This window comes from Argiope bruennichi, chromosome 8 (assembly GCF_947563725.1).
Source record: "Argiope bruennichi chromosome 8, qqArgBrue1.1, whole genome shotgun sequence".
Lineage (NCBI taxonomy): Eukaryota > Metazoa > Arthropoda > Arachnida > Araneae > Araneidae > Argiope > Argiope bruennichi.
The window spans coordinates 114,148,533-114,172,007 of record NC_079158.1 but is presented as its reverse complement, the minus strand read 5'-3'; the positions used below and the strand labels follow the sequence as shown (position 1 = coordinate 114,172,007).

General features: G+C 27.3%; 1 protein-coding gene across 1 annotated transcript in view; it reads left to right on the top strand.

Moving 5' to 3' along the window:
- Window positions 1–5,556: 5,556 nt before the first annotated feature.
- Window positions 5,557–23,475, top strand: part of LOC129980950 (moesin/ezrin/radixin homolog 1-like) — a 28,324-nt gene continuing 10,405 nt past the window's right edge. The window contains exons 1-11 of the mRNA XM_056091461.1: window positions 5,557–5,675; window positions 9,591–9,627; window positions 11,432–11,515; window positions 12,846–12,941; window positions 13,456–13,560; window positions 16,460–16,629; window positions 19,087–19,170; window positions 19,269–19,415; window positions 20,123–20,219; window positions 21,564–21,727; window positions 22,333–22,442. Coding sequence (XP_055947436.1) covers window positions 9,616–9,627; window positions 11,432–11,515; window positions 12,846–12,941; window positions 13,456–13,560; window positions 16,460–16,629; window positions 19,087–19,170; window positions 19,269–19,415; window positions 20,123–20,219; window positions 21,564–21,727; window positions 22,333–22,442 — 1,069 coding nt within the window. The 5' untranslated portion in view covers window positions 5,557–5,675; window positions 9,591–9,615. The remainder of the gene's footprint in view (window positions 5,676–9,590; window positions 9,628–11,431; window positions 11,516–12,845; window positions 12,942–13,455; window positions 13,561–16,459; window positions 16,630–19,086; window positions 19,171–19,268; window positions 19,416–20,122; window positions 20,220–21,563; window positions 21,728–22,332; window positions 22,443–23,475) is intronic.

Sequence of the window (23,475 nt, the reverse complement as noted above, 5' to 3'; positions counted from 1 at the left end):
AGAAGTCTATTAACTATAACAATTATAATATAAATAATTAAACAAATTTTTTTATATATATTATAATATTTGTTATATATATGAATCAACAATAGAATCGTCATCATACTCTATAAGTGACACATAAAAAAAACCTTTAAAATACAAAAATTAGGAGGTGCAGGCTCGTCAGACTGTTGTCATCAGCAAATGTATTTTGAGCTAATCAATCTCATCAAACCTAACACAGATATCAAACCCGGGGATTTAATTAAAAAATTATTGCACTCAGTAGTTAATCAGATTACGGTTAAAACACATTTATCAAAAATATGGGGGTGGGGGACTCTGAATATTCCAATGGAGTCATCTTATTTTTACATTCTACACCCTCATCGAATGTGTATTCAATTTAATTCTTTAATCTATTGCGTACCACCCATGGAAGAAGGGGTTGCCAGAGCCTCCGGGGAGGTTGAACTTCTACCTGTTGGTCAGCGGAAGGTATTTTATTTCCCTTCTACCACCCAAAGGAAAAACTAATGGAGGCATTCCCCAATCCGCCACCTGGGGACGCGCCCTCTAGAGTTACAGGCTCCCCCAAGGGTATTGATGATGCTGAGGTTATTCATGTGGCCAAAGCCATTTTAGACACTTTTGGACAGATCTAATCCTATTGCGCTACTGGACAAGACAACAACAACAATCTATTGCGTATTTTATGTGAAGTAAAAAGATCTGCCTTACTGTATATTGCAAGACAACATAAAATTAGATGCTAAGTGTGCAGATGCAGATATATTTGTATTGTGATTCTGACAACAGATGGGTTGCTTTCAACAAAATTTTGCAAAATAATTTATTTGAAATTATAAAAATGTCAGCAAGTACTACCATTATCAAAATTTTAATAATGTTAGTACTCAAGGATCAATCACTAATAAGAGGTTATGAAAGTCATTGAAATTCACTATTTCTTTCCCATTCTTCTAGGGATTCTTCATTGGTATTTATTTGTTCCGACGAAAATATTTTTCCCCCACTCAACAGCGCAAAACCTTCCGACATGTGCCATTTTTTGTAATTTTTTTTAGTATGAAAATATGTTAAAATTCTTATGAATGGAAATGCGGCATAATTATTTTTCCATAAATAACTTCTTGAGTTATTTTTTAAGAAAAATACTACACCTCCTGATAAAGACCTTTTGCAAGCCTTCGCATTAATAAAAATTGGTGAAAATTCGCTCCAATAGTCATTCCATCTTAAAATTTTTTGGAAATAATAAGTATCAGTATTTCCATCTATATAAGATAGACGATAATAAGAAAACAATAGAAAGGATTAGAGAGAATAAAATAATTATTTCGTTGAATTTATTTTTGTTTTTGTTTTCTTCGATACGAATTATCGAAGGCATTCCTATAGGCAAAGGAATGTAACCATATTTGAGATACTTTTCAAATAGGAGATTCTCTTGTATTTTTCCCTAGACTGCCTGTATCTCTTTTGAGATACTCATGTATAGAGTGTGCATTTCTATTTATTATTATCTGTATATCTTGATGGAGTATGAAACAGCTTGAGACAGACCGATTGAGCAGAATATGGGTTTCGTAGCAGTAAATGGTGATAAGGAAAACACACAGAAGTTTCTCATTTTCGATTACTTTTTTTCAACTATTTAACAGTAAAAGAATTCTATCTCAAGAATTTTTATAAATTTCCACATTTGGGAGGAGAAAAGCATTGTAATTATATCTACTTGTAAACAAAATAGCTGAAAAGTTACTGTGATCTAGATGGGTATTATTCAGCACTCGGCTTTAAAATAAAAATTTAATATAATTATCAAATGTTAGTTCGAATCCATCAATAGAAATAAAAGCTTTTCTAAAGATTATACATAAGTTGTTAAAAAATTTTTGAAACTTCCGAAAAGACGTTATTTGCAAAAATTTCTTTACATGTATTCATTGCCATCTACATTAAATGGAGACACTGTATGCAATTTTGATTGAATTGGCCATTTCAAAAAGGGACCGATTTTATTTTTACAAAGTTTACAGGAGAAGGAAAATTCTTTCCATAATATTTTCAGAAAATTTAAACCATTAATCTTCTATCACTAAAGAGGATTACATATGATGTAAAAATGCCTTTAAAATTATTTATGGGGCTACAAGACGACCAGAAAATATATTTTTCCCAATGATCCTGTTTTTTTTCCCCGCATTGATTAGAGATGGTCTCTTTTCAAAATTAAATTAAATTTCAAAATTTAATTCAATTTAGACGTAATTATTGCACCGAATTATTAACATCGCCGCATCGCATTATAAGATGACGAAGTAAATTAAATCTATTTATTACGAAGTTAAAGTTGCTAAAATTAAAATGAGATGATAAAAAATTTGGTAAATCAGAGAAAACAGTAAAGACATCAAATACATGTTGGTAAAGTCATTAGCTACTTTCACAAAACACATATGCTTCGTTTTCACCTATGACAGCATATCTAAAGTCATATATACAAGAAAAAAAAGCACAATTTTTATTACAACGTAAATGAATCCTTAAACTTGACAAACTTAATTATGGAAAAATAATTCAGAAACTTTTTCCACATACGAAATGTATTTTGTTGAAACAAGAAGCTATATATTTATTTTCATAAATTAAAATGATTAAAATTTTTAAAAGAAAAGGCACAAAAATCGAAGATGCAGAAATATATTAGAAGTACTCAGAAATAAACAAAGATTAAAAAGAAATAGAAGTTCCTTGTAAAAATTAACAAATCAAAATGGATTAAAGTAACCACTAACCAAATGAATAGAGCTAGATGGATTTCGGTCAAATCCATCTAGCTCTTATTATCGGAAACCTTACGTTTTATATTTCTATGCACGGATATTAAATACAATTAACACATAAAGTTTTTCATATCCAAGCATTATTATATGCAGAATGAACAAATTTCAGTTACAACACAAGCGTGAAAAAAGTTCATATTACAGTAAGCACCATCATCTGCAAGAGAGATTCATTAATAGATATGATGGATATCAAAACCGTCTTTTTCATATTATAGTTTTTCTCGGGGCAATAAAATGAGTAAAATAACAAAAAAATTGGGCTATTTTTTTAATTTAATCATTTGTTTCAGTTTTTCTGTTATGTAATTGTAGCAATAAATTTAAATTATTTATATTGTGTTCCATACTAATCTTATAACCTCATCTGACAGGCAATATTACTTTCTACATATGAAATAAAAGGATATAATTATTACCATTAGAATAAGATAATAAGTACCAAGCTTTTAATTAGATATATAATTAAAAGATTTGCCACAAAAAATAATTTTCTGCAGCTTTGTAAAATGCTTCATGCTATTTCGGAGATTGCTCCCTATTGTTTCTTTTACGGTCAGGGCCGCCGCATGGGTATTAGGCCCCCTTGTTCAAACTGAAATTTGGCTCCCCTTAATTCTGTTCTGTTGCACTCTTATAAAGTGCTGCAAGTTATATGTGAAATACTCTTTTATAGTATTCAAAATTTGACTTTCGAACTGAAAAGCTTTAAAATTACAATATTAAAACACGTTTGTCTTATTGTTTTTATTACTTCATAAATTTTAAAAACAAGACAATGATAAAACATTTTTAAAGTAAAATATAAAAATTAGAAAATATATTCAAATATTGATTCTCTTAGCTTTAGCAGCTACAAACGCTCGCATCCAATTCCTTTATATTTAATTTATTCTAAATTTCGCTCCCTATGGATATAATTGACAAGCCCGATAATCTCTCCTGCGCCATGGTAGATCGTATGTAGTTTTTTTTATAAATTTAAGTTTTGAAAAGCTTCCTTTTCCAGTAGCCACCGCAACTGGCGGGTTAAAGAAATCCGTAAAGCTATTGCAATATTTTGAAATGTATCGGTAAGTTTTCTTAAATATAATTTAAAACATCAATAGGTGACATATCCTCTTTGGTAAAACATCGCAAAGATTTTATTTCTTAGAAAAAATTTAATCCATCAATGTCCTTTTCATTAACAATTTTAGTATCCCTTAATTTTTGTTCTAATTCTTTCCAATGTTTTAAAATTTCATTGTCACTCCAGTTTTTTAAATTAGGAATATAGTGTACTCACTTTATGAGCAGCGACTACGTACATTATTAAAAATAAGGGTACCCTGTTAATTCAAGGGCACGCACGCACGGTGGCGCCGCCACCATCATTTAAAAAAAGCAAACTAAACAACGACGTTGAGCCACAACAGCTTCACAGCACATAAAGAATAAATATATGCCGATACAAAACATTCCCAATTCCTGTTGTTACAAATAATTAGATTTTAAAATTGCAAGCGTATAATTAACAATTTTTATTTGAGTAACATTAAATTAAAATACTATAAGTACTATAAATTTTGGCGCCACCTGACCCAGGCGCCCTTGTGTGGTGAACAATTTTGCCACCCTCACGCGGCGGCCCTGTTCACGGTTTATGTTTCAGTAATCTGTTCTCTTCCAATAGATATTCTAAAAATTCATTTCTGGTGTCAAGAACAGTCAAACAGATTTTAGAGTATCCATTTGTAAAAATAAAGTTTCATTATGAAAACTACGAAAGAATGCAGATTAGATTATTTATTATTATTTATTATGAAATGTATAAATTATTTTTATTGCAGCAAAGGCTGCCCTCCCTAATACTAGATTGTCAGAATTAATAAATATCAAAAACGTAAATAAACAATGAACAATTTGTAGATAATGCTTAGGAAAAACTGTTTTTCGGGTAAAAAGAAGATTGGTTTATTGTAAGTTGTTATTATTTATAAGATTTCCATTGCTTTGTTTTCAACTGAAAAAAAGAGAGTCAAAACGTATCTGACAAATTCTAAAAATATGTAATAATTTATTGATATTCATTAATGTTTAATTGCTTTTTATATCAGAAGACGGAATAAAGAGTAGTTGAAAAATTTTTGATGGTAGAAGATTTTTCTTCAGGACGAATCTAATGTTATGCAAACTTTTAATACATTGTTACATGCTTGGATAAAGATATTGTGCTAGTAAAAAAAAATTGGTACTATAACATTTTATTGCAAATTATTTATCTTATTAGTGATTTATAATATTATTTGATCCCCCAAAATTGTAATAAAATATACAAGAGCTTAATTTTATAACCTTTTTATGAATAAAAGGTTATATTTAATCAGAATGATACAGGATATTGCTATTTCTAGATAACTAGATATCATCTAAAATCTTCAATAAAAAAAATTCATTTTACGGTTGCGCATTATGAAAAAGTTTTATTTTCAGAAAACTTCTCAGCATTTTCAGTCAGTTTTATTTGATATCGTATTTTTCAAAAAATCTATTTCGAAATAATATTATTGCAAGAGTTTTTTTTTATCCGCTAATGGAAATTTACTAAAAGATTTCAATTTTTTTCAAGAAACACCGTGTTAAATTTTCAAAAAATTTTACTTGGAACGTCGGTCGCATTAGGTGTCAATGAAAAATGATTATATTAGAACTTAGTAATGGCATCACGTCAAAACTTGCTTTCATATTTCGATGTTAAAGTTACAAACGGCCATTTTGAGTGGCGTGTGGCGGTTTCGTCCACGATTTATACGACGTTCTGTATTTTTCTCATTAAAGGTAAGATTATATTTATTACTTGTAATTTATCTATAGCACTATTATCAGAAAAACAGAATGTTGAATTTATAACTTTTCAATGAGTATTATGAACATGCTGAACATCGCAAAATTATGCCGGATGTATAGTTGTAGTCGGTGTGAGTCAACCTTCAAATTGGAGAAAAAAACACGGGGCTTTTCATTCTTTTTTTACGATAAAAACATGCAGATTCATAAGATTGAATTATCTGAAGAATATATGTGATTTTAAAGCCTCATAGGAAGAGCTATTTAATTTCTGTTGGCCTATTTTAAGCGATTTATCCTACGTGCACTGAGCGCCGCCCTTGTAGGTAAGCCTTTAGAGATGGCTTCTTGTTCTTGTATGGGCGTTTGTCTTAATGTAATTAATTACAATATTTTCGTATTAAATTTTTGTAGACATACCTTTTAATTTAGGATTTTTTTTCTGTTGAAATTGTGTAACTGTTGTATATGTCTGTCAAGTTCAAGCATAATCCCCACATTTTAAATGTTCGTTTTCATTTTTTTCGTAGTTTAGTTTTTGTTTTGATTTGCGTAGATACCTTGCGAATGTCTCTACTTCTTGTTTTTGTGATAATTATTTTGCTTCATAATCGGCGTAGTTAAAAAGCATTTTTTTTTCTATGTATACTCTCATTTCTTGTGATTGTGTAATATTTTTTTCCGGCGGTTGTTGCTAGAATGTGGATTGCCAAATGAAAAGTTTATTTTGTAATGAATTGCAGACAAATCTAAGTAATCACGTGATGCTGAAATTTTTATATTACTTGAAAGTAATTATTGAAATTGTCGTTTCTATGAATTATATAATTCTTTGAAAACTTTACACTGTTAGTAATACGAGAATTATATATATGATTTCAGAAAGTGTTTACCTGTTTTCTGCAATCTGTAGCATAGGTATTCTTGGAAAATTTTAAGTCCAAAAGTAATTTTTTCCGTGAAAGTATTTGATGTTTTAAATGTCAAGTTGTTGACACAAAAAAAATTCTTAGTTTTATCTTTCACTATGATTGCTTTTAGATTTTAGTTAATTTTTTAAATTCAAATATGTAACATTTTAATGCATATTTTTATTGCAATAAAATTACCTTTTCAGTGTTTTCTAGATGTCAATAACATAATTTTGTTGCTGTTTTTATGAAGGTCTAAAATTGCATAATTTTAAGCGACGGATCTATTTTTATTGTATTTCATTGGCACCTAAACTTTTATATGAAATTTTTAAAAAAATTTATACAGTTCTTATATATATTCTATTTTTGATTTCTGATAGAAATATAATCTACTTTGCATGAAAATTAAGTGTCATTTATCTAATATTAAATTCCGACTTGCATGTTTAGCTTTTTTTTAATTGAAATTCCACTTGTTTGCAATCTTGATACTTAAATTTAGTAAAACATTGTGGCATACTTTTTATTTGTTGATACTAATATATTAATGTATTGATACCGATTAATTGTCAAATAACTCCAGTTCATAGACTTCCATAACACATGTTTGCCATAAGCTGTTATTACTGCTAATGTATATTAGTGTCGTGCATTTAATACCAAGTGCCTATTTAAATGTTTCGTTAGAAAATATTGCACTATATTTTTAACATAATTTCATGTTGGCTATTAGCTTTTTATTAGACTTTAAATTACCTATATGTATGCATCAGCGTATTTTTTTCATCTGGGATTATTGATTTTAGTATGCGTTACTTGAAGATTTGTGTTCCTTCTAAAATGCTTCAATTTTATAAACAGCCAGATTATTTTGAATAAATAATTATTTTTCTTTAACATTTTAATATGTAACTGAAATTGATATCTGAAATATTTTTGTATCAAATTTTAATAAAATATTCAAATATGAATGATTTTAAGCCCTCAAAGTAATTGAATTTAGTTTTGCATATTTAACTTCAGAACAAACTAGAACATTTATATGTGCTTTTTTAAAATTCTACTTGCATTTTCGTGCATTAGTTGCAAATGAAAATATTATTAGTTTACTTTAAAATCTTTCGATTATTAAAGGGATTGGCAGTTCAAAGTTTCAGCTGAGTTAAAAAAAAATGGGGAAATAATATGGCTAATTGGAGATTTCAGGTTTGGGTTATTGAAATTGGCCAATCTTCAATATTATCTTAATAGGCCTTTTATTTTTACGATATCTAGTTATTATTTTTTGTTTGCTTTTTTTGAAATGCTTACTTTCTATATAATCAAAGCAATGTCCTTTTGTAAATATTTTAATATTAATGAAACATGATTTTTTCAGTTTATATTCAGTATTCTAATTGAAAAAATTAATGATTTGAAGCATAATTTTACGATATAAATTTTTAAAATTAATAGTACTTTCATATTTAAGCTATTTTTTTGAAATTTTTTTTTTATGAAGCAATATAATTTAACTATGTATATTAAATATTGTTTATTTTTAAAAGGTGCAAATATTTCAAAAGGTATCTGTAAAGGTTCTACTTTGACTTTATTATAATGTTTTCTGTAAGGATGTAAAATTTTATTCTTTTTCTGAGTTTTGCTTAATCTCTTTCATATGTGCTTTGTCAGTGAAACATATCATTATTGAATATTTGTTTTACAATCTAGTATTTGTATATTTTTAACTACATTTGCCTACATACTGATTAGATGACATTTTATGTTTATATTTTTCGAATTTTTAAAAATCATTGGATCGAAATTCAAAAAATAACTTCTCAACTTTTCCTTTTTTTTTTTTTTTTTTAAAACTTTTCTTGAGAGACATGTTGAACTAAAAACTTTTGCATTGACTTGCTATTTTAATGATTTATTTACCATATTCTTCAATTTCATTAATTTATTCGATACAACTTGGTTTTAACGGTGACCAAAAAGTGCAAAGAAAAAATTTCTGCAAATTATAAAATTATATTCAAGTGCATTATTATTTATTATAAAAAATTATAAACATGAAATCGCATGCTATCGGCAAATTGGCGAAATTTTTTCTTGCCAATTGGCAAGTACCATTCATTCATTCAGCACAACCAAATAATGGCTATTGTGTAATAAATTTTGTAACAATTTAAGTTAGATGACTATTTTTGCTTGTACTGTTTATAGAATGTAATAAACTCATTGACTGACAACAGTCCAGCTCCTGAATTTCCCTAAAATATTGACGTTTGAATGTAGAAAGAACGTCTTTTTATATTCTAGTCATTATTGGAGAAACTCATTGTGATGACTTTCTACCATCAGTCAATTGAAAGGTTAAGGGATGTGTTAAGGTTCTTATATAATGATGCATTTTCATATAATTGATATGCAATATTTCAATCTTAAAGATCAGGTAATTTTACTTTCAATTAATTTTTATAAAATTATCTTTCATACTGTTGATCTTTGCTGTCTGTCAGCTAGATTAATTTTTAAGGAAGCTGGAGATATTGTATATATTGATTCAGAATGAAACTCCTGAATAATGTTTAAATACTATAAGATATAAATACAACCTATAGAATTATATTAAATAAGTTAGATATATGAATATCCTTATTGAAACTGTTTTAGCAAGTTTTTGAGCTTTGAACAAATTTAGAAAATTCTTGATTTTCTAGGTTAAATTTAATCTCTAGTACATTATCTCTGTTATAAAAAGGTATGACAAATATATGGTTGTCTAGACATTTTTTGTGCACTACTGGAGTATGCATTGCTGATAACATAGTCACGTCATTTGAGTGCTGATGAACTAGTTGTAAAAACAGATAAGAGAGAAGAAGAATCTGAATGAAATTTCTGCCATTGATAAATCTTCAGGATTTTCTGAAATCCTTGTATTATGTCATTTATGTCTTCAAATCCATTTTTCTTTTACTAATAAATGTTTTTTTCTCTGTAGGCTATTGAAGAATAAAACAGCAAAAATGCCTAAACCGGTAAGTTAAAACACTTATTAAAATTGCGAATTAAGGTTTTGATAAATTTAGCAAATATAAACACTTGTCTTTAATGATAAGGTCACTTAAAAAAAAAAAAATTAGAAGATCCAGAAAAAATTTTTCTTTGAAATATTCTATAGTAAATAATAAAATACTATTTAAATATGTAAAAACAAAGCTTTTGATTACAATTTTTTATAAGAATTAATTGTTTAAATTTGTTCTTATGCACTTTACATTTGAATATATATTTTTCTGTATGAAAATTTGTATTGCATATTTTAAGAGATTATTTATTGGTAATGTGCCATATTATGAATGTAATTTTACACATTTAAAAATTGTATTGTTTATTTCTTAAACTATCGAGCACAAAAAGTATCATATTCTTAAAAAGTATTAAAAGTATTTTTATCGTACAAAAGTATTCTTAAAGTATCGAGTATTTAATAAGTATACAACAATGACTTCTTAGAGCAAGAAATCATTGTTGTATACTTATTAAACTTGTAGTCGTCTAAATGTTTTTAGTTCCTGGGTAATTTTTTAATATGTTGTAAAAAATAAATTTAAAATTACATATTTACAATTTTATTTTCAGGATTTTGAGTTTTTCACAGTTAATAAAAAGGAGTTTAGTGCCTATCATATACAATTAATAAGGCGTGAAAGTTTTTGGTATTTGTGCAGTTATTGACAACACAGTAAGAAAAGGCTATTAGCTAAAGGTTCAATTGATAAAGAATCAAGCAATGAAAGATTAAAAAAAAAAAAAAAAATGGGAAAATTGAATAGCGATCTTTATCTTTAATCAAATCCCGAGGAGACTCGAGCAATAAATCAAATATATATAAATTCTACACTTTTTAAGATAAAAGATGGAATTAAAGTATGGTATAAAAATAGAAATGACAGAAAAGAAGGAATTGAAAAATTGCATAGAGCAAGAGGAACAAGGAGGGAAAAAAAGATATGAGAATTCTTGCTTATTCTCGCAAATCTGCTTAGAAATGTTGGTAAATTATAAAAAAAAAAAAAAGGTTATCATCCCTTCAATATTCTTAGAAAATGCTTATTGATGAGATAATATTGAGTTCATTAACATTAGTAGCTAAATGACTGCAGAGAATTCAGAATGGAGATAGAGAGGAATTCTTTGCTGGAATACATCTAGATTATATACTGATAAATTTTTTACAGAGAATCTTGAAATTTTGTTATATTTTATTAATTGCATTTTTGAGCAAGAAATATTTTCTATTAAATAAAATGTAATTTTCTTTGTTTCGGCTAGAATTAGCATCTTGAATGTTTAGCCCTTGTTAATTTTTGAGTTTATGAATTAAATGTTTAAATTACCTGTAAAGTCCTAATTATTATTTTGATTATCTCGAAACCAATATTACTGTTAAATATATTTCACTTGTGATTTAGGATAGATGAATCTCTAAACATCCTATCTAATGTAACGTTAGAGGACTGAAAAGTGTTTTTCTTCCTTTTTAAGTCATTGGAAAATATAATTTTTATAAAAGAAAGGGACCCAAGAGTGTGACAATTTAAAATGAGAAGATTTCAGAAAATCGATTTTTTCTTTACATTTTATAATCATTAAAAATGTAGCAATAAATGTAGTGTTGAAATGTTAACAATATTTTGTTGAATATTGTAACAAATATATTGGATATAGTAACTTACTCTTTCCTTTTGTGTAAATATTTAGTATTGGTTATTGTAATGTGATTGTTAATAGGCTGTTTGAGCTGAGATTTTTGTATTCAAATGTTTGTTTTCACTGCAGGTAAATGTGCGTGTTATTACAATGGATGCTGAGCTGGAATTTGCCATCCAGCCCAACACCACTGGCAAACAGCTCTTTGATCAGGTACTTTTACTTCTTAATAAATAAAACATATTACTGGAAAAAGAAATAATCATATCTTGTTGAGCTTATTAATAGACAATATATTCTGTATATGTAGCCGTTTTGTAGATTTTAATTTCTACTAAATATAAATAACATGCTTAATCCTCTCACTTGCGTATCCTGTGATTTCCACGGGCAACAAAGAAGCAGTGCAGAATGGTCAGATATGGCTCTTGCGCCAGAAAACAAAAAACTCAACCAACGAAGAAGCAGCAAAATTTGTGTTATCCATAATTTCCATGGGGATGTATTTTTCCGTCTTATTTAGCTGTGCAGTCCGCTCTTTTCCCATTCACGATTTCCATTTTGTCTTCTCTGGTTTCATTCAGATCTAGATTAACAGATAGCTTTAGTTATCTATGGTTCTGCAAAATATACAAGCATGTTTTGCAGCATTTTTTATGCTCTTTTCAAAGCTCAAAGGTATCTGGCAGAAAACATTTTGCAATTTTTGAACCTATTTTGATAAAAGAATTAAGCAACAAGAGTGTTAAAATATTCCATTTTTCGGAGTTCTTGTCAGTTTCTGAAACCAGTGTTTTATTTTTATTTGATAAATTTTTCTTGTACATTTAAATGTAAACTATAATTTTGAATCCGTAGGCCAGAGATTCAGATTAATTTTAAAAGTGGCCCTTAATATATTTCTTTTTCTATTGTAATTTTTTTAAAAAAAATTAGCTGTGTTTTATAATTTAGCATTTACTAATGTATTGCATATTAGCATGCTTCTTTTTATGTAATTTTTTGTGTGTGTGAATTTTGATTCTTAGTAACTGAGGTTTCGATCAATAATTTTGCATTATCTATTTGAGCATAACTATATTGTATATAATTATGCTTTATTAAATAGCTCTTAATATGTATGTGTGTGTGTGTGTTCTTATCTAATATGCATACAAGTAATTGATCCAATTTTAGCTTTAAGGATATGGCTGCTTTTAACTTATGGAAGAAATAACTTTTATGTTTTAAATTTTAGAGAGGTATTGATTTTTAATGCATTCAAATAAATGTTATATTTGAATTCTTCATATAATTTTGTACATTGGTAATATATATATATATATATTTGTGTGTGTACAATATAATATAATTATTTAAATAGTAGCCAGTTGTTTTAAACTTAACTTTTAATATTTCATATTCAACTTTTTAAACTAATTAGTTTAAATGTTAATGTTTTTTTATGTAATATTAATAATTAGTTCTGTTCTGTGAAAATGAGTTTCAAACAATATGATTTTGCATAAATATGTAGCAAGCAATAAGTGTTGAATCTTTGCAGGTTGTGAAAACAATTGGTCTGAGAGAAATATGGTTCTTTGGTTTACAATATACAGACAGCAAAGGGTTAACAACATGGTTAAAATTGAATAAAAAGGTATTTATTTTTAGTTATTATGGTAAGTTTCTTTTGTGGGGATTTATTTAAGCCATTAAGCATCTGAATATGTAAATCGTAAGAAGATAGACTAAATTAAAATAATAATAAAATCCCTAAATCTTGTATTCAAAATGTTTAAGATAACTTCGTTTAAAATCAGTTATTTTTTCCTTTATTAGCTGAGGTAATTCTATCGTGATAGTTCTAGATCATTTAAAAAATATTTTATCAGTTTTCAACATTATGCTATTACTATATTATATATTGTAAAATTTTATAAAAATTCTATTATAAGATCCTTTAAATTTATATTTATATGCATAAAATATGAATGCACGTGGATCATTTTGGAGATATGGATCTAACATAGATCATTTTATGCAATTTCAAAACTTTATTATATTTGCAGATCTACTTATGTCAGCTACTTTATTATTTGGATCTTTAAACTTGTTTTATAACTTTTTATTACTTTTGAAGATTCTGATTTCATTACCTCTGCTATTTGTAGGTTTTGAACCAAGATGTTAAGAAAGAAAACCCACTTCAGTTTAAATTCCGTGCCAAATTTTACCCTGAAGATGTATCGGAGGAATTGATTCAGGATATCACTGTGGTAAGTATCTATGTATTATTAATATTAGTGTGTATAATTAAAAAAAAGATTCTAATATAATTTGTAAAACTATATTTATCTATATAAGGTGATATGAATTATTATTTGGTTACTAGAATGAAAGTTATGTTATAGGAGGTTAAGTAAATTAAAGTATAAGTTATTGAGTATTTTCTATTTTTTGTGTACCAATAGTAGTATTTTGTAATTACTTAGTAAAGTTTGAAAAATGCAGAATATGAGAAAGGTAATATTTAAGACAAATGTTGTGGATTATTACATTGGATTTAGATCCTTGATGTATATAATAATTAGATTTGCTCGTGTTTTTTAATAATGGTTTGTTGATGAAATCTTTCAACTTTTATTACACAAGTTAAAAAAAATATTTTAGCTTATAATTTTTCAGCGGGTTTTGTTTTATAAATTAGCCTTAGTTGATATATTTCTGATATGTCAGTAAATTGTATTTGAATGTTTTTACTTTTTGGAAATAATTTGATAATTTATACTGTGTTTTTTTTTCTGTCTAATGTTGTCAATATCGAATGATTTCTAACAAATGTCATAATTAGTTGTAAAAAATTGCTAAAAATGATTTCTTCAGCAATCGAATATTTTTAGGGATAGGCATTTTAGTAAAGTTTGAATTTTTTTTGCAAACTACAGTGTTTTTTTTATTTAGAAAATAGTTAAAATTATTTTTTGCATGTGTATCAAACTTCTAACAAATATAAATTTTTAAAATTCAATCTTTAGAAAATTACAAACAATTACCCGGTGAAGTCAGTGGTATTTTATCAGATTCTGCTGATAAAAAAAAATTTAATGTTATGATTACAAAAGCATTAAATTGTTCCTTATATTTTATAGATGGTAGAAATTTGATAACATTTAGTATTGATTAGTTAATGAATCTTTAGAAAATTACAAACAATTACCCGGTGAGGTCAGTGGTATTTTATTGGATTCTGCTGATAAAAAAAAATTTAATGTTATGATTACAAAAGCATTAAATTGTTCCTTATATTTTATAGATGGTAGAAATTTGATAACATTTAGTATTGATTAGTTAATGAAATTTTCTAAAACTTAATGTTATAGGTTGAGAATCTTTAAAAAAGTTTCATCATGACTGTTGATTTCTTTTAGGTGGTAATTTAGATATGATGGGAGGTTGTTGTAAAGTAGATTTGTTCTCCTTGATCATATAACAAAGATGTGGCTTGCTTTTTAAGTATTTTGCTAATGAATAATTGTGCCTTTGCCCAAGGATTCATTGCATGTTCCCATTGTAATGAAAGTTATTACATATCAACCCCAATCTGGAATTTTCTGTTCATGCTGCTACAGAGTGAATGTTATATTCTGTGTAGTTTTTGAGTGTGATCCCTTGTCAGACGCTGATATAGATAACGAGGCTTTGTCAGTTAAGAAGTGATTTGACCATTAATATTATTATAACTTGATAGATTGTTGATAGTCTGGAGACTGATTGATCACATTATAAACCTTTATTTACAGCAGATCTAGCATACATGAAAAGCTATATTTGATCCTATACAGGCAATTAAAAAAAGTATACATAATGAGAATAGCTAATAGAAATTATTGATACAGCTAGCTTATTTAATATGATGAAATTAATGTATTGCTGTTTAAAATATATAGTCCAATTAAATTTTATCAATTGTCTATTTCAAATGTCAAGATTACATTTTCAGAAAAGGAGGAAATGTTTTAATTTTTCGAATTATTTTATCAGTACTAGAGCTTGAGTTTTTGGAAATGAATAGTTTTCTTGTAAAATAATACAAGATAAAAAAAAATAGCTTTGTTTATAGGTGTCTGTATTAGTTTATTTTTAAGACCTATGAAGAATAAAAGTTCTTGGTTTTGGTAGTCAAAAAACATTTTTCTTACTTATGTTTACAATTCTGAAGCATAAATGAAAAAATATCAGTCTCATTCTTATAATTTTCAAGCTATACCTAGATTATTAGTGTAAATGACAAGTAGAATAACGAAACATTTATGTGAAAGGAAGAGGCAAATGTTTCAAAAATGCACATTAACATTATCGAGCATTATGTTCATATTTCTAATACTTACCTCAGATATCCAATTCAGATCAGATGCTGATGCTGTTATGCCTTTCTACTTGTATGTATTTCTACTTGTCTACTAGTTAGAAGTGTAGTTAAAATGTGTAATACATTCTTTTAATTTGGTTAGTTTTCTTAGTATGGGTGTGAAATTACCTATGATGTTATTTTTCTGCTTGAAGCATTAATATTTTAATAATATTTATTTTATCAAATATTTATGTTAGAAGAATACACAATTACTGCTTCTTATTAAAATGTTATCTCAGATTACTATTATTAATTTTTAGAATTTATTACTCTTGATGCCTATTGTATTGAAATTTTCGCTTTCTTTCATGGCTGATATGCATAGTTACTCAAATTGTTCTTAATTACATTTTATTTTGATTTTTTACTACTTAAATTTAGTATTTTTGATTGGTTACTACTGCTTAAATTATATGGAATAAGGTAAAAGGCATGATAAATATATTTCAAGAACATCAATTTGAGGATTTCAATGTTAAAGCTTTAATATAAATCTGAGGGCTCTACTGAAAAGTTTTAAAAATGTAGAATTATTAAAGATGAGAATGTGAAAAGAAAGGTCATTACTGCATTGATGTCTTAATTTATATGTTCATGAAGAGATGCATCTCTTTTCAGTTCTATTTCTGAACAAGTTACGGATTTTCAGTCTTCTGTATGTAATACGAAATAGTAATGAATGCTTAAAACTATTAATTTCAAGTCTTTATTTTGAATTATGCAATCTTATTTTATATTAAAATTTTCTTTTTTTCCCCTTGTAGCGTTTGTTCTATCTCCAAGTCAGAAACGCTATCTTGAGTGATGAAATCTATTGTCCTCCTGAAACATCTGTGTTGTTGGCTTCCTATGCTGTCCAGGCAAAACATGGAGATTATAATATTGATATGCATAAATTAGGATGTTTAACTAATGATAGATTGCTTCCACAGAGGTAAAATTTACATTATTTGCCTTGCTTAAAAATAGTGAATATGATAATAAAGATATAAATTGTATACTTAAATGTATTAAAAACTTGCATTTCTAATATATAAATGTACAAAACAAAAATTGTCTTCTCATTTTGTAAACTTTTAGAAGTTTGACCTGTTAGCACCAGTATTGTACTAATACTTTAAAGATAAATGCTTTAAGTTCTGTAATTAATAATACTTAAGATTCAGATGAATAATATTTAAAAAAATGTAATATTAATCTTAAAAATTGATTTACTCTAAGTTATGAATAGTAATCATTCTCTGTAAAAACGCATATGAAGATGCAAAATTGGGTCAAATCTATTAATCATCATCTACAACAGCTTGCACATTTGGATTGTTCATATGCTTGCAGAAAGTCTAGAACTATCTTTTTTTGGACTTGGATAACTAAAATAACTTTACAGCTTCAATTATAAATTGAAATATTCAAAAATGAGAAGTTAATGTGATTAAAAGTGTTAAATCATTCGTAAGAAGATCATTGGGAATAAATGAAGAGAGGTGTAACGCATTTTTGTATATGGAATAAATTTTCCAAATTACAGAAGCTTTCACCAGTTTCTATCAACAATTAATTTTGCCTTTTTGAATTATAACTAAATCTACTTGCTTGTGTACAAGCCATAATATTAAACTATCAAGGGGGAAAAATTAGTATCTGCTGTTTATAAATTCTTAAAACCTTAAGATTCTGCATTTTGTGTTTACAGTTTAAAAAGCAGTGAAGCATTGTCAATTATTGACTAGAAAAGGCATCAAAGCATAATGCATAAAAAATTGGGAAAAGTTAGCTACATAGTATAAAATTTTCTGTTATCTGAGCTGTATTGCAATCAGCCGAATTGGTATGATTTATATGTAAACTGTAAATAAATTAAAGTGGAATGGGGTAATTAGTTGAAAATTTAAAAATTTTGTATTTTAAAAAGTAAAAAAAAAATATATATATAGTGAGAAATTCAATGAATGCCTCCAGTTTTCTCTACAATTCTATATATTTTACAAAAATTATATTGTTAATCAAGAAGCATTATCTAATGTAATGCTTATTGTATAGTTGGAAAAAATTAAATTTGTACTGTTTAATAGAAATAAGTAAAAATACTTAGTTTAATTGTATTTGAATTACAGCATTACTCCTACTTTTATGTTTCTGTCTTTAATGGTTTTTTTTTTTGTCATTTATTTGTGACTCTTTATGGTGAGCTTCTCCACTTTCTTATGTTCACCAAGTTTTGATATTTTCAAGCTTATATTTAAGAACTTTATGCTCTTTGTCATTTACACCATGCTAGGGAGCTTGTTTGACTTAAGAGGAAGGGATAGAAGAAAAAAGAAAGCATCGTAATTAACCAAAATTTCTCAAATAACCTTGATGTCTTCTGTTGTGGGGATTGGAGAATGATTTGAAATAGAAATAATGAGAATGAACACATACAAATAAATCTTAGGATTAATTATTTCAATAGGATGCAGCAGTTGTACTTTTATTTAAAAGGATTTTAAATGTTTAATGCAACATTTATTACATTATAAGTGATTCCATGCTTGTACTATAAAACATAATAAATTTGAAAGAATTAATTATATTATATTTTAGTTATCCTTCCCCTAGCCTGTGGACAAACTGAATTACAAAAACATAGTAGTTAATGCAGGGGTGTTTGTGCTCCGGGGATTTTGAACTTCGATACCCGGAAATTCCGGGGATCGTCGTTCAAAAGGAAGTAGGAATAATAATGAATTATTTATTTTGATCTGGGAAATTTTGTTTGCTTTGAAAGCAGAAAACGCAAGGTCATTGTGTGTGGTGAAAACTTTTCCTTTCTTTCTCCAAAGGCAGTGATAATGCGTGAAAAGGGGGAAAAAAACTTCTTTTTTGTTTATTCCTTATTGAGAGTTATGACTCATTCCCCCGGTTCTCGGACATTCTCTTCTGGATTCTTTTCGGCAAGTAGGCGCGGCAGAAAAAAAAAGGAGAGACTTCGTTCGACCAGATGTGCGATCACGTGACCTGGGTTCAAAGGTCTTAATTTTGCAAAAAAAGTAATTCATTGAACTTTTATAATTAGGTCATTCAATACTTCATAATTGTAATTTTTCATTTCTCTCCCCCCCCCCCTTCTCGAAACTCCAAAATGTCGGTAGTAAGTCTGTAAAAGTTTCAGGGGATTTTTTGGGGTCCCACAAACACCCCTGTTAATGTGCAATTAGAAATAAGAACAAAACATTTTGTATTAATAATGTCTATTTACAAAACACATTAAGTAGTTTCCTACAATAAACACTTTTCCTTTATTTCTCAAGTCTTGAGGTTAATATTGTAGATAATTTCATTAGATGCAAATTTTATGTTGAGCTTTTAATTGCTCCGGCATTTTAAATGTTGTGTATTTTTCTCTTTTCAGAGTGATGGACCAACACAAACTAACCAAAGAACAGTGGGAGGAAAGAATAATGAATTGGTGGGCAGAACACAAAGGAATGCCCAGGTAAAGTAGCGTTTACCAGCATTAATCATTGAAAGCTCTTATCTGGTTCTACTGCATAATCATTCAGATTGGATTCTTACGATTATCTGTCATTTCAGGGAGGATGCAATGATGGAATATCTGAAAATAGCTCAGGATCTTGAAATGTATGGTGTTAATTACTTTGAAATCAAGAATAAGAAAGGTACAGACCTATGGTTAGGTGTAGATGCTTTGGGATTAAATATTTATGAAAAGGATGACAAGTAAGTAGATTTCTTTCGTAATAAGATTTCCTGCAAATCAACGCTTATTTCAATATCATAATTACTGAATTATTTATTAGTTATTTACTAATTACTTAAAAATTATTGAAATACAAGTCTTTTATAATTTGCAAAGTTTGATTTAATTTTTAATCTTGCAGATAAGGACTTAAAAAATTATTTTGTACAATTTTTTTAAAGTTAGTGTTTGAGGTTCTTGATTGTTTTTTATTAATAGAAATTGCAATGTTCTTTTATTGTATTTTTCTTTAAATTTAAATTAATTCATTTTTTGAAGTATTTTAATAATTCTTAAAATTATGTAATTTATTGAAATTTTATATGTAGTTCAATTATTACAGGTTGATGTGGTGATAGAATTATAAAAGTAAACAGTATAATGAAAGCCTAGAAAATGTAAAAAAAAACAACTTGTACTCTTTTTAGGCTGAAAGTAAATCTAAAAGTTCTACTAAAAAATTTTACATAATAGTCTTAAGAATTTTCAGTGTAAGTTGTTTTACTTTTTTTTTTTTTTAATATAGCATGTATATTTTTGAATTCATTATTCATTTGTATTTATTATTCAGATTTTGACATTTAAATCTGATATTTTTAATATGCTTGCTTTGTTTTTTTACTGTTTTTAATTCTTGTTTAAATATTCAATTTGCAGGAAATTTTATTTTTTTATCAATTTTTTTCAGATTAACTCCTAAAATTGGTTTTCCTTGGAGTGAAATAAGAAATATTTCTTTTAATGATAAAAAATTTGTCATCAAGCCAATTGATAAGAAAGCACCAGTAAGTGTTTATATTATTATTACAATTAAATTATTAATACAAGTGTTTAAATTATTATTACAATGTGTGCAATCATTTTCATTAACCTATTGTCTAGTTTTGAGTTAAGTAAAAAATTAAAATGATTGTTTTATTAACCAATTATCCATAGTTTATTCTCTCAATGAAAATGTGCTTACATGAGCTGCTAAAAGGAATCTTATTCTGCAATAACAATAATCCAAAGGGAAAGAGGTTTTTGAAATATTTAGTAGAATTGCAAGTTTTATTTACTAGAAATTTTTCAATTTTTCTCAATTAAAAAAATTGTAACTTTAATTTATACTGTTTTTATAAATTCTACTTACCTTACTTATGATCTATTGATAAGATTCTAATTCATAAATTTCTATGTAGCTTAAGTAAATGCGTTAACATATAAAAAATTATTTATAAAATAATGGGTACTTTTCTAGACTACTGAAAGAATTAGACTTAAAACCTTCTAAAAAAACTCATAGCTTCTTATGTTATATTATGTGAAATTATCTTCTGTAAATATGGAACTATCAATAGATATTTATTGAGAATTGATTAAGAAATAATCAAACATTTTAATTATGATAGTTTTAATTTTTCTTCTCATCATTACAAGAAGTTAAGTCTTTCTTGGCAATAGCTGGAATTTTTTTTGTTTGAAAAATACTGTGGAACATGTTTCTGGAATAGATGTTAAAAATATTTTATTAGATATTTATGAGACATACATTTTTATAGTTTCTGCCCTTATATAAAAGAATTTAATGCCAAGCCTTGATCTGTACTGTTTCTTATACATCAAACTATAGGTTGTTTCAGATATAATTTTGTCCTAACAATTTCTGCTACTTCATGTTGATTCTTTTCTTTTAAAGATGTTTCTTATTCTTGAATTTATAGGTAAATGTTAACTAATTTTGAAAATAATGTTATAATAGTTGATCAAGCTTGATAAAAATCATGTTTCTCATTTTTGAATTATTTTATTTTGTATTCTAAATAAGATAATTTCATATTTAAATAGTTGCAGAATATCGGGAAAATTTCAGTAAAATTTTATGTATATATAATATAAACTTTTGTCCCTCGCCTAGTAAATATTGTTATTTGCCGTTATTGTAGCTTATCCTAATTAATATAATTTACAATTTGAAAGACTTAAAATATTTTTATGGATGACATCATATGACTAAAAGCAGTTAATGTTTTTATATGTATTATGCATTAGTAATACTTACACTTTCTATTAAAAAGAGAAAAGTAAACATATTGATTTTATAATTAATTTCTGATTAAATATTTTTTATTTTTTGTACCCTTTCTTAGGATTTTGTTTTCTTTGCACCTCGTCTAAGGATCAACAAACGTATCTTATCTCTATGCATGGGCAACCATGAACTGTACATGAGAAGAAGAAAACCTGACACAATAGAAGTGCAGCAAATGAAAGCACAGGCAAGAGAAGAGAAGTTAGCAAAACAACAAGAAAGGTTTGTATTAACATTGGTCATTATGTTCAATTTAGAACCATTTTATTCATTAGGAAAGCTAGCTTTCTTGAAACTCAAAGACATTGCAGATATTAAATAGGTCGTTAATTTTTTTTTTTATTTGACTAGTATCCAACTGCACAATATGAATGTGAGGGGGGGGGGAAGAGAAGCTTTTTCAATATTAGAAGAAAATGTATATAATACTTATAATAAGTGGTTGATTTGCTGAATTTAAAACAAAATTTCACTTTCACTGTTTTGCTTAACTACTTTCAATAGACAATGTCAGTTCTAAATTTCTTTAGTATAAAATCTAATAGAAATATAAAGTGTTCAAATAGCATATTGTTTTGTTAAAATTAAAAGATACCTTTCCTGTAAACAGATTTATATGTAATTAATGAGTGTCTGTTAAGTCTGAATAAGTATAAGTTTTATTGTATGATCTGCCTGGTCCTAGTGTGTTTAAAATATAGATGTCTGTAAATTTGATCATGTACATCATTATGCCTCAATAAAATATAGTAAGTTTTTTCATAGTTTTTGGAATTTTGAATAATTAAATAATTATTCATTGTTGAAAATTTTGTTCGAAATTTCAGAGAAAAACTAAGACGAGAAATGGAAGCAAGAGAACAGGCCGAGAAAAAGCAACAAGAATATGCAGAAAAGATTAAGCAAATGCAAGAAGAAATGGAAGCAAGACAGAAAGGTAATTTGAGATTTTACTTTTATGTTATTTATTTCCAGTTTATGATTAGGAATCCCATATAGATGCTCCTTTCAGCATCTATTACCTCTTTCTTCGTATGTAAGTTTGAGGTGTAGATTTGTTGAAAAATTAAAATGGAGATAATGAATGGAATTTCATAGTAGATCCCCATACATTTTTAAAATGCAAGTATTAGTAGTTCATTGCCGACCCTCAAATCTGAATGCGAAAGGGAAGAGTAATAGCATTGTGCAGTGCATATTAACTTGAAAGCACCATCTAGAGCCTCTTTATCAGTATAGGAAAAAGAGGTGTAGAAATGTTGCAAAATAAAATGGAGAATTCGCTAACACCATTCCTCTAATGAATGGAGTTTGATAGTAGATCTCCGTACATTTTTAAAATGCAAGTATTAGTAGTTCATTGCCGACCCTCAAATCTGAATGCGAAAGGGAAGAGTAATAGCATTGTGCAGTGCATATTAACTTGAAAGCACCATCTAGAGCCTCTTTATCAGTATAGGAAAAAGAGGTGTAGAAATGTTGCAAAATAAAATGGAGAATTCGCTAACACCATTCCTCTAATGAATGGAGTTTGATAGTAGATCTCCGTACATTTTTAAAATGCAAGTATTAGTAGTTCATTGCCGACCCTCAAATCTGAATGCAAAAGGGAAGAGTAATAGCATTGTGCAGTGTATATTTACTTGAAAGCACCATCTAGAGCCTCTTTATCAGTATAGGAAAAAGAGGTGTAGAAATGTTGCAAAATAAAATGGAGAATTCGCTAACACCATTCCTCTAATGAATGGAGTTTGATAGTAGATCTCCGTACATTTTTAAAATGCAAGTATTAGTAGTTCATTGCCGACCCTCAAATCTGAATGCAAAAGGGAAGAGTAATAGCATTGTGCAGTGTATATTTACTTGAAAGCACCATCTAGAGCCTCTTTATCAGTATAGGAAAAAGAGGTGTAGAAATGTTGCAAAATAAAATGGAGAATTCGCTAACACCATTCCTCTAATGAATGGAG